Genomic DNA, 13,849 nt, shown 5'->3' on the forward strand with positions numbered 1-13,849 from the left:
ACAGTGAGAAACAACTTCCAGCCACATTTCCTGTTTGATTTATGACCGTGTCAAGGTCATTCACAATGGTCAGTTTCAGCTGACTGACCAGAAATGAACAGAGGAAATGTTTTTCCCATCTTTCCATGAAATATTCTCCAGCATCCTTCCTCAGTAGATGTAAACATCCCTCAGTGTTAGACAGAAATGTTGAGTGCATTTATTGCTTATTATTGAAAATGAAAATTTTTATTATGTATGTGCATTACCAGCCTAATGAATTATCCATTGCATTTAACTTTATAGTTTATAGCATTTTCTTGGAGTCAGAGATAGAGTATGGAGATCTGTGATGAAAGGAAAGCATGTGTTTATGCAATATTTTCCCATTGTTTCTCTTCTGACCTCTCTGGGTGTTTTTTACAGCAGACGTTCACAGGTCATCGAGAGATTTGAGTGTCATGACACTGTCAGCACTCCAGAGCAAATGGACACAACTAATTCTTCAACAGACCCCGCCCCTTCTTATTCTAAAACAGCCAATCAGAGAGCAGGACGCAATGAGCGACGCCTCTCCAATCAGAAACAGGTACTCATTTAACTTTTTTTTTTTCTGATTTAACTGCATCTGTTGAAATTGATGTATAAATTGCAGTATTTAGCACTTTGAGTGTGCAGGAATGAATAAACAAAAATTTTTTAATGTTCAGTGAATTGCTTTGTATTGTTAAAGCAGTCTGCCAGTTCTAAGAGCTTTTAATCTCATCCAATTGGATTGTCACTGTATGTTTTGTAATGAAATTTCAAGAAGGCCTAATAGCAGTAAAATTTCCTTGAATTCATTAATTTCTCATCTCTTTCTTAATCTGTTATAGGAATTTTCACTGGATTCAGCTAAAGGCCGGACAGATGATGGTTCTTCACTAGCTGGTTATCGCAGGGCCAAAAGTCTGGATCGCAGAGCCACAGAGACACTCATGACTGTAAGACTACACATATAACACACATCATTGTCTTTTAATCGTGGCTATAATTGACAAGAATTTTAATTGCAATTTTGTGTATACATTAATGTATTTTATCATATAGCACTGGTTATGATGCATGACATGATCGTGAGGTATCATGATTTTAGATTTAGTTTTATTTTATTTTATTAAATTATAAACAACAAAATGTAACTTATGTAGGTGAACATTAAGGGATAATTTAATTAAAAATATAGTAAATAAATCAAATAAAAATGATTTTTTTATTATTTTAAATAAAGTAATTATTTATTTTAATTGAATTAAAATCAGTGAAAAATTCACCATATTGTACATTTTGTGAATATATAGAAATGTCATTTTTTTTCATTAAGAATAAGTTGAGTTTCTTTTCAAATAATGCCACATCTTTCAGTATCATCGTCATTTAATTTATGACTTTAGTCAGAAACAATTTGTTGTGCATGTCTGTGTCATATTTTAATGTACATTACAGTGTGAAAGTCCCAAAGGGGGCCTTTGAAAACTGATGTGCATGACCAAAGACTTACTTGACCTCTGGATCAGCTTTCCTTTTGTGTTGCTGTAGTTCATTAAGATGCAAGAGTCTATGACTATGATTTTCACAATAAATATTTCACCTTTACATTGTTGGTTAGAATTAGACCGCATTACATGCAAAATTAAAAAAGTATGGCATAGTACTCATACAACATAGAACAAAATAAATAAATTATAAACGCACTTAAGTTTATATGACACTTGCATACATATTTTTATATAAAAAATATAAAATTAATTTATAATTTTTAAAATAAAAATATGTATGCTAGTGTCATATAAACATAAGTGTGTTTATAAAATATTCTTCTATTGTTAATTGCTCTTAAGAACACAGCATAATTATTTATAAGGAGTGTCTGTGTGTTTCAGCTGTTAGTACTTCGTTCATACGAACCCAACACAGAACCACTACACCACCCCTGATTATAAATAGCATTCGCTCGAGTGTTAGGACCAGAGACCCCGACACATGCCCAAACACACACACACACACACACACGAGAACACAGATTCATGTTCATACACACAGAAAGACGGCATGTGAGTCAGAAGCGTGTGAAGAACAGGTCACAGATGAAACTCAACAAGACTAAGGTACTGTGAACCTAACGGCTAACTAGCAAACGGCCGGTGGGTGTGATCTCAGCCTGACTGGATCTGCTCTAAACACCTGCATTAGATGGTAGAGGGTTTGTATTATTATTGGTTGTGGTGTTTTAGGTTGTAGATTAGTTTGTATACTGCTTTGTGAGGTGCCACTGCCTGTATTTGTGCGGGACCCTTCTGACTGGGTTTTAAATGCAGACTCTCCTGAATATACATATTTGTTGCGTTGTACTAATATTTAATCCATGAGTTACATTATTTTTTGTTTAAGAGATGTTAACTCTTAAATGTCTTATTCAAAGGTGTTTATGTGTTTCAAATTGCATGCAAAGTTTTTTAAAACAACATTTCCCTAACTCCTTTTAAATAGCAAATAAATTTAAATATCATGAATAGTGAACAAAAATCTTACATATAAAATATGGCAAGATATTATTCTTTTTTCTGATGGTCTGAAATGAACTGGCTACAAGATAAATTATATTTGAGAGGCAAAATATACTTACAAATCAGAAAAACACAATATTTTTTTTTTTATATAAACAATTTCCAGTGAATTATAGCATTTAATTAAATGAGTATCAAACTGGATTAGATTTAAAAAATACATAATAAAATGTATTTTTCAATTGAATATTTAATCTATTTTAAATAAACAATCCCTGCTTAAAAGCATTTGTTGCAGCACTGTGTTTTTTTTATTAATGTTGGTAGTTTATTAATTTCATCTATTATTTTTCAGCCGGACCTGCTGAACTTTAAGAAAGGATGGATGACCAAACTATACGAAGATGGATTGGTGAGTCTAAAATAATTTCTTCAAAGAGCTTTTCAAGCCAGGAATTTATGCCCTTGTGCTTCATATTAATATTTAATATGGAGGTTATTCAAAAAGTTTGTTCTGCTTCCGTCTCTCAGTGGAAGAAACACTGGTTTGTTCTGACCGATCAGAGCCTGAGGTTCTACCGCGACTCCATCGCTGAAGAGGTACGTGTTTTCATCAGCCAATAAACTCTGATCTTGTGACTGTTTAACGATGTCCCTCATGTTTCTCAGGCCGCTGATCTGGACGGAGAGATCGATCTGTCAGTGTGCTACGATGTGACCGAATTCCAAGTTCAGAGGAACTATGGCTTCCAAATCCTTGTGAGTAGGACTGGTATAATGTATATTACCAAAACTGCTTAATGAACCACATCAGGGCAACAGACAGGACTATTTTAGCTAACCCTAACTCATACTTCAATATATGTTTCCGCCCATCCCCGCGCTCTTGAGGTATTGATGCTAGACAAATATGTCTGGTAGGTTTGCAATGGTATGTTTTCCCACCTAAATAAAGCTGAGGTGATGTTATCTCTAACCTTAACGCTGTTCCTCACTAAGCTTTGTTTCATCACTAATGTCACCTGATCTGTCAGCAGCAGTGACATCATCACATCTCTATGAAATAACACCCTGCAGGTCCAATGCCACACATCAGACGCTCGTCTGAAACTCTTTCGACTTCACAATGGGGAAAATAGATGTATTTTAATATCAAATAGTTGTTTTTAATATAAAAATTACATTATTTTTCAGATTGTCATCACTTATTACCATTTTAATTAATGGGTTTATTTCAAACAACAACTGTACTATAAAATTCATAAATGGCAATTAGTGGATTATATGGCAAATAAGAGATTTGACTCTATATTTCATCTGGTCAATGCAAAAAAAATACATACATTAACTTAGAATCCCAGGCCATGTCTAGACACCACAATATCACATGGATGCTTGGATATGGGCCACTTTGCAATCCCCCATAATGCCCTAGCAGTGCACTGAAAAACATTCAGAACACCTTAACATCCTGGCATCAAATCTTGCACAGGCAAGCACCACTTAGACTTCAAAAGAAGTACAAATATAATGCAGTAGTTTACATTTACAAATGCTTGCTCCTGTATTTTATTAATAAAGCTGTTGAGATGTACTTGATGCTGTGTTGTTCATCGAGGTGGCGAATAACTGTAGGTTCCCCGGTGCTGTTTTGAAAGTTATTTTAGAGATGTCAGAAATAGCAGAAAGCGTTGGCCGTCTCTGTGTACAGACGAACAGCGGGGCGTCAGAGTCAAGAAATGAATAACAACTGTAAATATAACTTCAGCCTGCTATCTTTATGCCTTGGATACAGAATGCTAAACTCACGTCTGAAACTCCTCTACCTCGTCTGATCTTAGTTTTCACTTATTCTATATATCAGTTTTATTCATGTATGTGATTGGACAGTTTCTTGTGGAATAATATTGTTTCTGAATAAAAGATGTGAGGCCTGTGACACTATTTTGTTGATTTATTTTGTGATTTACAGTGTCCCACAGTCGTAGCATGTAGAAATATCAAAGAATAGTGATTTCTAGGCCTGTAAAAATATTTGCAATTATTACAAATCTGATTTCCTGTAATTAATAGCATTTTTATGCTCTGACAATTTATTATATGTGTTTACAGTATATTTCTTTGCATCTAAAATATTTTAGGAATTGTTGGATGTTTGCAAGCTATTAAAAATATAGTACAACATTATATTTCAATTATTATCATTATTATTTTTTAAATAATCCTTGTCCAATCATGTCTGGAAAAGTCAGTTATAGAAACTCATTGGTCAAAACATGGATTTATAGTTGTATTGTAATTGAACAGCAATATCAGAAATGTTTGTTTAACTGTCATGCATGTGTTAACTGATCTGATCTTTCATGTGCTCGTCTTCCTCTCAGAGTAAGGAAGGGGCATTCACGCTGTCTGCTATGACTTCTGGGATACGTCGGAACTGGATTCAGGCCATTCTGAAGAACATGCGGCCTACTGTCGCTCCTGATGTCACACGGTGAGCTTCTACATCATGTTTAGTGTGAAAAAAAAAGGAGAGAACATCAAACATTTATACAGTAAACTTCCCTCTGTATTAATTAGACTATTCTAGAATATATTAAAGTTAAGTCTGTCATTTTTGGACCTTGTTTTTTTCAATCTATTCGACTGGCATAACAACAACACTGGCTCCACTAATGCTGTGGGTTAGGACTTGGACTACTTGTTTGTCTGTCCAATAGTGAACCAGTTCGGTTTATTGCAGCTAATGGCAGAGAAATGACAAATTTAACCTTTAAAGATCCACAACCTTACATAAACTGTACATACTTACCATTTACATACATACCAAGCATTTGAGCGCATGTCAACTTTCATATTTCCTCTTGAGGTTTTTTTGTCTCCTAAATGGTTCCTCAAACTCCACATTTTTATTATTTTTTTTTTGTAATTATTTCTCTTTTCTTCTGTTCCCAACTTACATGTATAATTTTTTTCCTTGTGTTTTGCCTGCTTCGGTTACAGGAAAAATGTGTCTCTGAAACTTTCGGTTCTTATGCCAAGGTTGGCATTTCCAGTTCTTATTCTAACCTGTGTGTGTGTGTGTGTGTGTGTGTACTCTTGTTTTTGTGATATATCAGGACACAACTCTTTATAATGACATTGGTATGACACGGGTATTACAAGGAGAGGGTGACTTATGAGGACATAACCCATGTCCCCATTTTTCAAAACACTTCTAAATCATACAGAATTAGTTTTTTTGAGAAAGTAAAAATGCAAAAAAATAAGTTTCCTGTGAGGGTTAGGGTTAGGGGTAGGGTTGGTGTAGGGCCATAGAATATACAGTTTCTACAGTATAAAAACCATTACACCTATGGGATGAACACACTTTTCACATAACCCATGTCCCCATTTTTCAAAACACTTCTAAATCATACAGAATTAGTTTTTTTGAGAAAGTAAAAATGCAAAAAAATAAGTTTCCTGTGAGGGTTAGGGTTAGGGGTAGGGTTGGTGTAGGGCCATAGAATATACAGTTTCTACAGTATAAAAACCATTACACCTATGGGATGAACACACTTTTCACAAAAACAACCGTGTGTGTGTGTGTGTGTTTGCTGTCATGTCTGAGCTGAATGTAGAAATGTGCTTTTATGATGTTCTGGCTTCTGTCTGCTATGTCAATAATTCCTGTTCCCATTTGGCTGTGTTGTCTGCTCTGTTTATAATGGAGCTTTTAATTTAGCATGTTAATTAAGTATTTTTAATGGTGTTATTACGATTATGGCGATAAATGGAGTAGAAGAGCCTTTGCAATGTATGTTTGGTTATTTTGGAGTTGTTACACCATCGCTTTGTGTATTTGGACAGTGTATTTACGGTATTGTTGTTGATGTTTTGTTTTGGGCTTTTCATTTTTGAGACCGTTTTTACAGATTTTAATTTATTCAGTGCATTTAACACATTTACCTTATTTGACTTCCCAGCTGGTTCACACCACTTGCTAACCAGACGCGAGACGATTAAGTCATATGTGTGAAATCCTGCCTGAACGAATGGACATTTTGTCAGCTTCACACTAGATATACCTAAATTAAACCTCTTAATTGTGGACATTTAACAAAAACTAACAAAGCTAAAGTCATTTGTTTTCAAAGTTGTCAGTCATGTATTATTGGATGATACTTATTGTTTTTGGCCAAAAAGAAAAAAAAATCATCCAGTAATAAAATCATCCAATTGAAAAACAAGGCGAATTTTGTTGTAAGATTTTCCTTAAATGAAAGAATTTAGTGCATTAAAACTAAACAGTTATTTGCAGCTAGTTAGGTTAGACTGGTACAATGCATTTTGATGTTCACGACTCGCCAGTGTCTCTCCATCTATTGTGAAGTTACACCAGCTGCTTCTTTGAAGGAGATGAAAAAATAGCATTGCATCAGTGCCCATTTTTAGATTGCACCCTGCAGCGCAGGCACACATGAGTGTTTACCGACATGTTTGACAGTAGTTGAATGCCATGCAGTGACCAGATGGTTTTCCTCACCCTACTACCCATTAATCAAACCATTCTGTCTTCAGCGGTTTGGGTATGTGTTTTTCGACAGCTGTTGCACATATCTTCACAACACATCTTGCTACAGTTATGTCCACAATTATAGAATAATTCAGATTTCCCCACAATGCCATATGCCTCAATGCTTTGCGATAAAACACACATTGAAGTAGTAGCTGTGATGCTCGCCTTAGCAAACACCACTAGTAATTCAGATACTTAGAGTATTGATTCAGTATCTTTTTGCCTCACAGTTCCCTTCCAGAAGAGCGAACCAGATCAAATGTGGAGCAAAACTATATCCAGCCACCTTCTAACTCTTCGCAACTCTCTAACAGCTCTGTAGTTGGAGCTAAAAAGTCGCACGAGGACATCACAGACTCCGTGCCTACTTCTGATCACCGTAAGAGCCGGGTAAACAAGCGCGAGGGACGGTCTAAAACCTTCGACTGGTCTGAGTTCCGCCCAGGACAGGAAAACGAGAGCGGACCACCCTCAATAAAGAGGGCAGACACTTCAGTCATTATCTCATCTTCCTCTTCCTCCACGTCCACCGGTGACTCCTCTCCAATCTCTAGCACCTCCTCTCATCAGACGTCTTCTTCGATTACTACCACCAGCCATACTGATAAGTTGCCACAGCAAGATGAAGAAGTTGTGCAGGAATATATAGGCAAAGTCAATGCGACAACGATGGCAGAGCCCCCATCAAAACTCCCCCATAAAGTACCACAGGAACAGGTGAGAATGGATGTAGACCATGCCAGAGTCGCACAGGAGGTTGACAGTCAAAGCACGGCCCGCAGAAACTCTGATGTCCAAGTGGAAATTGAGCAGAGGTGGCATCAGGTAGAAACAACACCCCTCAGAGAGGAAAAGCAGGTACCGATCACTGGCAGCTCTAATGTACCTGTTGGAGAAAGAGCCCTTCCGCAAGAGCTGACCAATGCACTGGAAAAAGAGGTAAGAAACATCAGAATTTCTTTCTTTCCTCATTTTCCATCTTAAAATGTTGATAAGTAATAATTTCAGATCTTTTGCCTGATGTCCACAGTTAGGTCAGGCACAAAGGGAGCTGGCGAGACTCCAGCAGCAGAACAGCATCTTACAAGAGCAACTTCAGGATGCCCGTGGAAGAGAACAGAGTGCCAGGGAAGGATACGTACTCCAGGTACCCAAACAGATCAACTGGACCTAGTCAGAAAATAAACAAAAATCTAAATCTTCTGTAGTGTTTGTGTTTGTATCTCTCGCTTTTTTTTATTTCAAAACTAATATAATTTTTGGGGTGTTAATGAAACTGCATGAGTGCTACTAACTGAACTGCAATGTCTTTCTCTCCCTGGGCTCTGACTGGGTTTTGATTAAAATTCTTGTAACCAAACTACAAGTTTGCTGAAGATAACAACATCTGACAAGCTTTCAGCTGTGCTTTTCTACTTTTTGTTTGTTTTTGTATCTCTTGTCATTCTCTTCTTTGCATAATTTGCATGGTGTTACCATTACTCTGTTTTTCATTTTTCTTTAGTTGCGGTGTAATAATCTGGCGTCGTGTTATTCCATTAGTTTCTTCTTCCTTCTCTTGTTCCCTCTTGTATTTTTTTCTGTACAGTTCCATTTGTGTTATCCATCATCACAAGGTTGCATTTCATAGTTGCATTCGATAGTTCCTCTTTAGATCACTTATTTCCCTTTTTAATTGTGTTGTTCACATTTTTCCCTCATTTTTGAGCACCATTCTCTCCATCTTTGATGTCATCTTGAAAAAGCACAGTGGAAAGCTTGAGTAAGTATGTAACTTCAGAAATTTAACTCCAAATGTTCCCGGGTTCCCAGCCACAGCCCAGAAGATGTTGAGCATCATGTCTGTGGCCATAAAAAAGAAGACTTCCTTTTACTAATTGCTTTTTGCTCTTAATCTCTTAAAGAGTGACACGACCGCTACAAAGCCTTCGCCTGATGCTGTGTGTACTGCGGTTCACCGAGCACCATGGCAGCGACTCAGCAAGCTGAACCAGGATCTAAAGTCCGAACTGGAGTCCCAGCGATGGAAGCAGGATAAGGCCAATCAACAAGTTAGCAGCTTGCGGCGTAGCTACAGCGAAGCGAAAGATATAATAGGACACCATGAGGCAGAGATCGAGGCCTTGGAGGATAAGCTAACGGCTGCCATGGCAGATATTATAGCGAGTGAGCAGGCTGTGGCACGAATGCGTAGTGAGCTAAAAATCGAGCGGGTTCGATGTCAGGAACGTGAGGAAGAATGTGTCCGCAATGAGACGACGTTACGGTCGCAGCTGCGAGAGAGTGAGGAACGTCTTCGGCAAGTCGAGGCAAGTTTGTTAGAGAAGAGCCAGGAACTGAGACAGCTCGAGCAGAAGCAAGCTTTGCAGAGGGACCAACACAAAGAGGTGCAGAGGCTACAAGAGAGACTCGCTGAGGCCACGGGACGTCTGATTTCCATGGAGGAAGCTCAAAATATGAGAGAGGAGCGGGAGAGGAAAGACCAGCGGAGCCTGGAGGAGAAACACGAGCGGGAGCGGCAGGGACTGACCCGGAGATTGGCGGAATCTGAAGAGATTAGGCGTGAAATAGAAGAGCAACTGCAAGAGGCTCAAGAACAAGTGGAGGCATTGCTGAGAGGGAGCGGTGGGATGGAAACTGTGGGACTCAGGGAGGAAGTTTTTCGTCTTCAGCAGGAGTTGGAGGCGCAGACGAATATGGTGGAAATGCTGCGAGAGAGCGTGAGGAGGCTGGAGGAGGAACGTGACCAGCTTACGTGCCGCTGTCAGGAACTCCTCAATCAGATTGCAGAGGCCGACCGAGAGGTAGGAAAGCAACAGGCATGTTTAACGACGGTGGAAACAGACTATCACTCTCTTGAGAGCTCGTATGAGCGTGTCTCAGAAGAATTTGCTAGGATAAGTCATGTGCTACGAGAGAAGGAAGAGGAAGTGAAGCAGACAAAGGCAATGTACGAGCAGCTAATCAGGCAGAAGGAGCAGGACTTGAGCGAGGCCCTCATCAAGATGGCAGCACTAGGCAGTAGTCTAGAAGAAACAGAACTTTGCTTGCAGCAAAAAGAGGAACTTCTTTCAAAAATGGAGTGTGATTATCCAGGACTGGTAGAGTCTCGTAAAGCGGAACAGGAACTTCAGGCAAAACTGGTGGTTGCAGAGGATCGGATTGCTGAGCTGGAGGAACACCTCAACGCCCTGCGGCTCGGTTATGCAGATCTCCGGATGCGACGTTGTCGCTCGCAGGAAAACCTGCTTGATGGTTTGAAAGAGATGCAACATGATGTTTCCTCATCATCAAGCACTTCCCAACTCCTGCTTGCAAGAAGCAGATCCGAGACGGAAATGTCCTTGGTAAAACGCAAGAGGATTCGCTTTTCCACCATTCAGTGCCAGTCCTATCACCGGTCCCAGGGAGCAGACAAGTTCCAGACAGAAAATACATCTTTGGATCTGACACAAGATCTGAGCCTAGACCACATGCATGACCTGAGCCTGTCCCAAGATATCAGTGTAGTCAGTGACAGTTCATTCCAGCAGTGTAGAGATCCAGAGAAGTTCCTCTCCATTATACACGCTCTGGAAACCAAGCTATTGGCCACAGAGGAGAAGCTCAGGCACCTCACAGAGAAGATACGGGACCAGCCAGATCTTTCAGTGATGCAGGAACACCTGAGCACCAGAGCAACCATGGAGGACTACACAACTAAAACCTGTGATGAATTATCAATGGATGAACCCAGTCAGAAATTCCTCAACAAGACTTTTGGCGAGCAGGACAGTGAGGAATATGAGAGGGCATTGGCACTAGTAGAGTCATGCACAGAAAGAGTCAGAGAAATTCTCAGTAATCAGAAAGATACCAGTTCTGATGAATCTCTCATTTGTACCCTTGCAGAAGTAGAGAAGCGTCTGGTTTGTGCCACCATGTACATGAGGAAGGGAGGCACATTGTATGAGTCGTGCCAGATCTTTGATGCACCAGATATGCAATCAATGCAGGAAGGTATAAAGCGATTTGCCAGAACATTAACATTCGAAGCTGAGGTTCTGGAGAAGATGGGGTTCTCTCTGCAAGACCTGAACTCTGATATTATGTCAGCCCTGAACTCCATTCACAAGGATGCTGAAAACATCAAGAAGACCTGCAATGGCTGTCTCTCAGTTGTTTATGCTGATGTACTTACAAGAAAACTTATGCTGGAGACCATGTTCTTGGAAGAGATGGACAAGCTTGAGACGAGTAAACTATCAAATAGTGCTTTTTCACAGGATGTCATCAAGAACGTCTGCATTAGTGCTGAGCTTGCCTATTCACTTCAGAATCTGACAATGAACTTCCAGGAAAAATTTGATGAGCTTCAAAAGGACTTGCTCCAGGCGAATGAGACTTTGAAACAAAGGGACATGGCTGTGAAAGATGCTGTTAGTGCATCCGAATGCGCTTACATTGAGAGTATGACCCAAAGTGATTCTGGTCATCTTGGTGACATCGCCCCTCCTGAACTAGTCCCCTATATGGAGCAGATTGAGATTGAGGAAGCTCAGAGTTTAGCGGCAGAGATTGTCCACAGACATTTAGCAGGCGGCATGTTATCCTATACTGCAGAATCAGAATCGCATCTGCAAACAAGCTGGGAAAATCTGATCGCTGAACTCAAAAAGCAAGCGAAAGCCCTCCGTGGTCTCTCTCAGGAAATTGAGAAGATCTGCGAGGAAGGAGAAAAAAATTCACTTTCTGGACTTGCGGATGCCATCCAGATGAGCTCGTGGCGCGATGACTCCAGCGCTGCTTGCATGCGAGAAGCTTTGATGCAGGCGCAGGTCGCATATGTTGCTTGCAGGTTGCGAGCAGGTCACACAAGGGAACTTTCTCTCTGCCAGGAGACTAGCCGCAACATGGCAGCGCTCGTCCAGGAACATGCTGAGAGTGTTGCAGCCATCCAAAAGCACTACCAGAGCTGCTTGGAGAAAGAACATCTTAGCTTCACTGGCACTATCAGTTCCTTGCAGGAGGAGAACAACATGCTTCGAGGAGAACTATCCTATAAGCTCAGGGAGCTCCAGGAGCAACGGCAGAACTTAACCCAGCTGGAAGAGGCGTTTCATAAGGAGAAAGAAGAGCTCAAGAGCAGGCATGCAGATGAGATGGGAAGGGCCGAGCAGGAGCAGATAACTAGAGAGCTTGAACTAATGGAGAGTGCTGCCAATAGCCAACACAGGCTGGAGACCCTGCTACTAGAAATGGAAGATGCTGAGTTGAGGCACAAGGAGCAAATCCGAAAACTTGAGCAGGAATTTCAGAGTAAGGTCCAGGAACTTGAACACGCCAACAGAGTGGAGCTCCGCAAGCTACAAGAATGCTACAGCCAGACCGTCTGCTCGCTAGAGGAGAGAAGCGAACAAGTGGAGAATAAAGATGAGGCTGACTCGTGTCCGATGGAGGAAGAGGATGGAACTGATCAGGTAACGTGCAGGGAGTCGCTCCTCCGAATCCGGGAGCTTGAAATGCAGTTGAGCAGCATGAGGGAGGAGCTGGATCAGAAACCACTGGATGGAGATCTGACAAGCCTGAAGGAGAAATACCAGCGAGACTTGGACAGCCTCAAGGTTTAACCTTTCAATTTTCAAATTGAATGTCACACCCATTCACCACCATAGCGCCATGTTTGTAGGACCTTCAGTAGGTTGTTACTGTTAGATTGGGTTGCAGTGGTTTTAGCTGAGTATTTCTTATTGTATTTGTTTATACAATTTTCAGAAACAGTACACATTTCAAATTATAAATCTACACTATTATTTATTATATCCATCAAGTGGGTTTTGCTTCTTAAAATGTTATTTAAAAAATAAAGCTAAGATTACCATTGCAACCCAGTAGCCTCATAACCATTATGCTTTCCCCTTTTTCCTATGCTTTAGTGCACATTAGCAGCACTGGGAGTCTTGAGCACACACGACAAATGTACAAATGATTACAGACAAAAGTATCATAAATAATTGTACCATGCTTGCTGAGGACTTCCTCTGTTCAAAAACACCTTTAGCATTGTGTTGGTGTGTGTTTGAATACATGAATGCTCTCTAGTTAACCCTGTCGATACTGCTGCTTTCCTTTAACTCCTCTGTGCTTACTTTCATCTCTCATCTCATAAATAAATTTTTAAATATGTGAACACCATAGTTGGCATAGCTTTCTAAAAAGTCGGTCTGGGTAGACATTGGTTTTCTGAATTTGTACAATTTGACTATATTGATTAAAATAATTTAACTTCTACATTTTCAGTGAATGAATAAACAGTTTCCAAAATTGATTATTAAAAGTGTGAAAATATTGGCTTCGCTGAGTGAATCATACACTTTGTCCACCATCAACCCAAGATGTAATGAACTGAATCTGAATCCAAATTAAATCGATTCAGGGAATCAATTGCAGATATCCAGCCCTAGTACATAGCCTGCTTAGAGTAGAGATTGTTTGGTGTTTGTATGCATATGTGATCTGATATTTAATGTGGAATGCAGGCGACATGCGAGCGTGGTTTTGCAGCGATGGAGGAGACGCATCAGAAGGTGATCGAGGACATCCAAAGGCAGCATCAGCGAGAAATCCGGAAACTTCTGGAGGAGAAAGAAAGACTGCTGGAGGAGGAAACAAACGCCACTATTGCTGGTAATGAATGCATCACTGTATACACCAAAAGGGGAAGTCATGGCCTAATGGTTAGAAATTCGGACTCATAATCCAAATTCTGTGGGTTTGAGTCTCA

General features: G+C 39.9%; 1 protein-coding gene across 17 annotated transcripts in view; it reads left to right on the forward strand.

The window, feature by feature from the left end:
- Positions 1–13,849, forward strand: part of si:ch73-103b11.2 (myosin phosphatase Rho-interacting protein) — a 44,959-nt gene that overhangs the window by 25,016 nt on the left and 6,094 nt on the right. For 6 of the 17 annotated variants that reach the window (XM_052596598.1, XM_052596599.1, XM_052596594.1 and 3 more), the window contains 11 exons: positions 406–568; positions 855–962; positions 2,881–2,937; positions 3,057–3,125; positions 3,195–3,284; positions 4,910–5,019; positions 5,529–5,567; positions 7,317–8,025; positions 8,117–8,233; positions 8,991–12,689; positions 13,605–13,752. In XM_052596598.1, the coding sequence (XP_052452558.1) occupies positions 406–568; positions 855–962; positions 2,881–2,937; positions 3,057–3,125; positions 3,195–3,284; positions 4,910–5,019; positions 5,529–5,567; positions 7,317–8,025; positions 8,117–8,233; positions 8,991–12,689; positions 13,605–13,752 (5,309 nt within the window). The remainder of the gene's footprint in view (positions 1–405; positions 569–854; positions 963–2,880; positions 2,938–3,056; positions 3,126–3,194; positions 3,285–4,909; positions 5,020–5,528; positions 5,568–7,316; positions 8,026–8,116; positions 8,234–8,990; positions 12,690–13,604; positions 13,753–13,849) is intronic. The other 11 variants (XM_052596595.1, XM_052596605.1, XM_052596607.1 and 8 more) reach the window with 6 other exon arrangements.

The sequence above is a fragment of the Carassius gibelio genome, chromosome B24, assembly GCF_023724105.1.
Source record: "Carassius gibelio isolate Cgi1373 ecotype wild population from Czech Republic chromosome B24, carGib1.2-hapl.c, whole genome shotgun sequence".
NCBI classification, from domain to species: Eukaryota; Metazoa; Chordata; class Actinopteri; order Cypriniformes; family Cyprinidae; genus Carassius; species Carassius gibelio.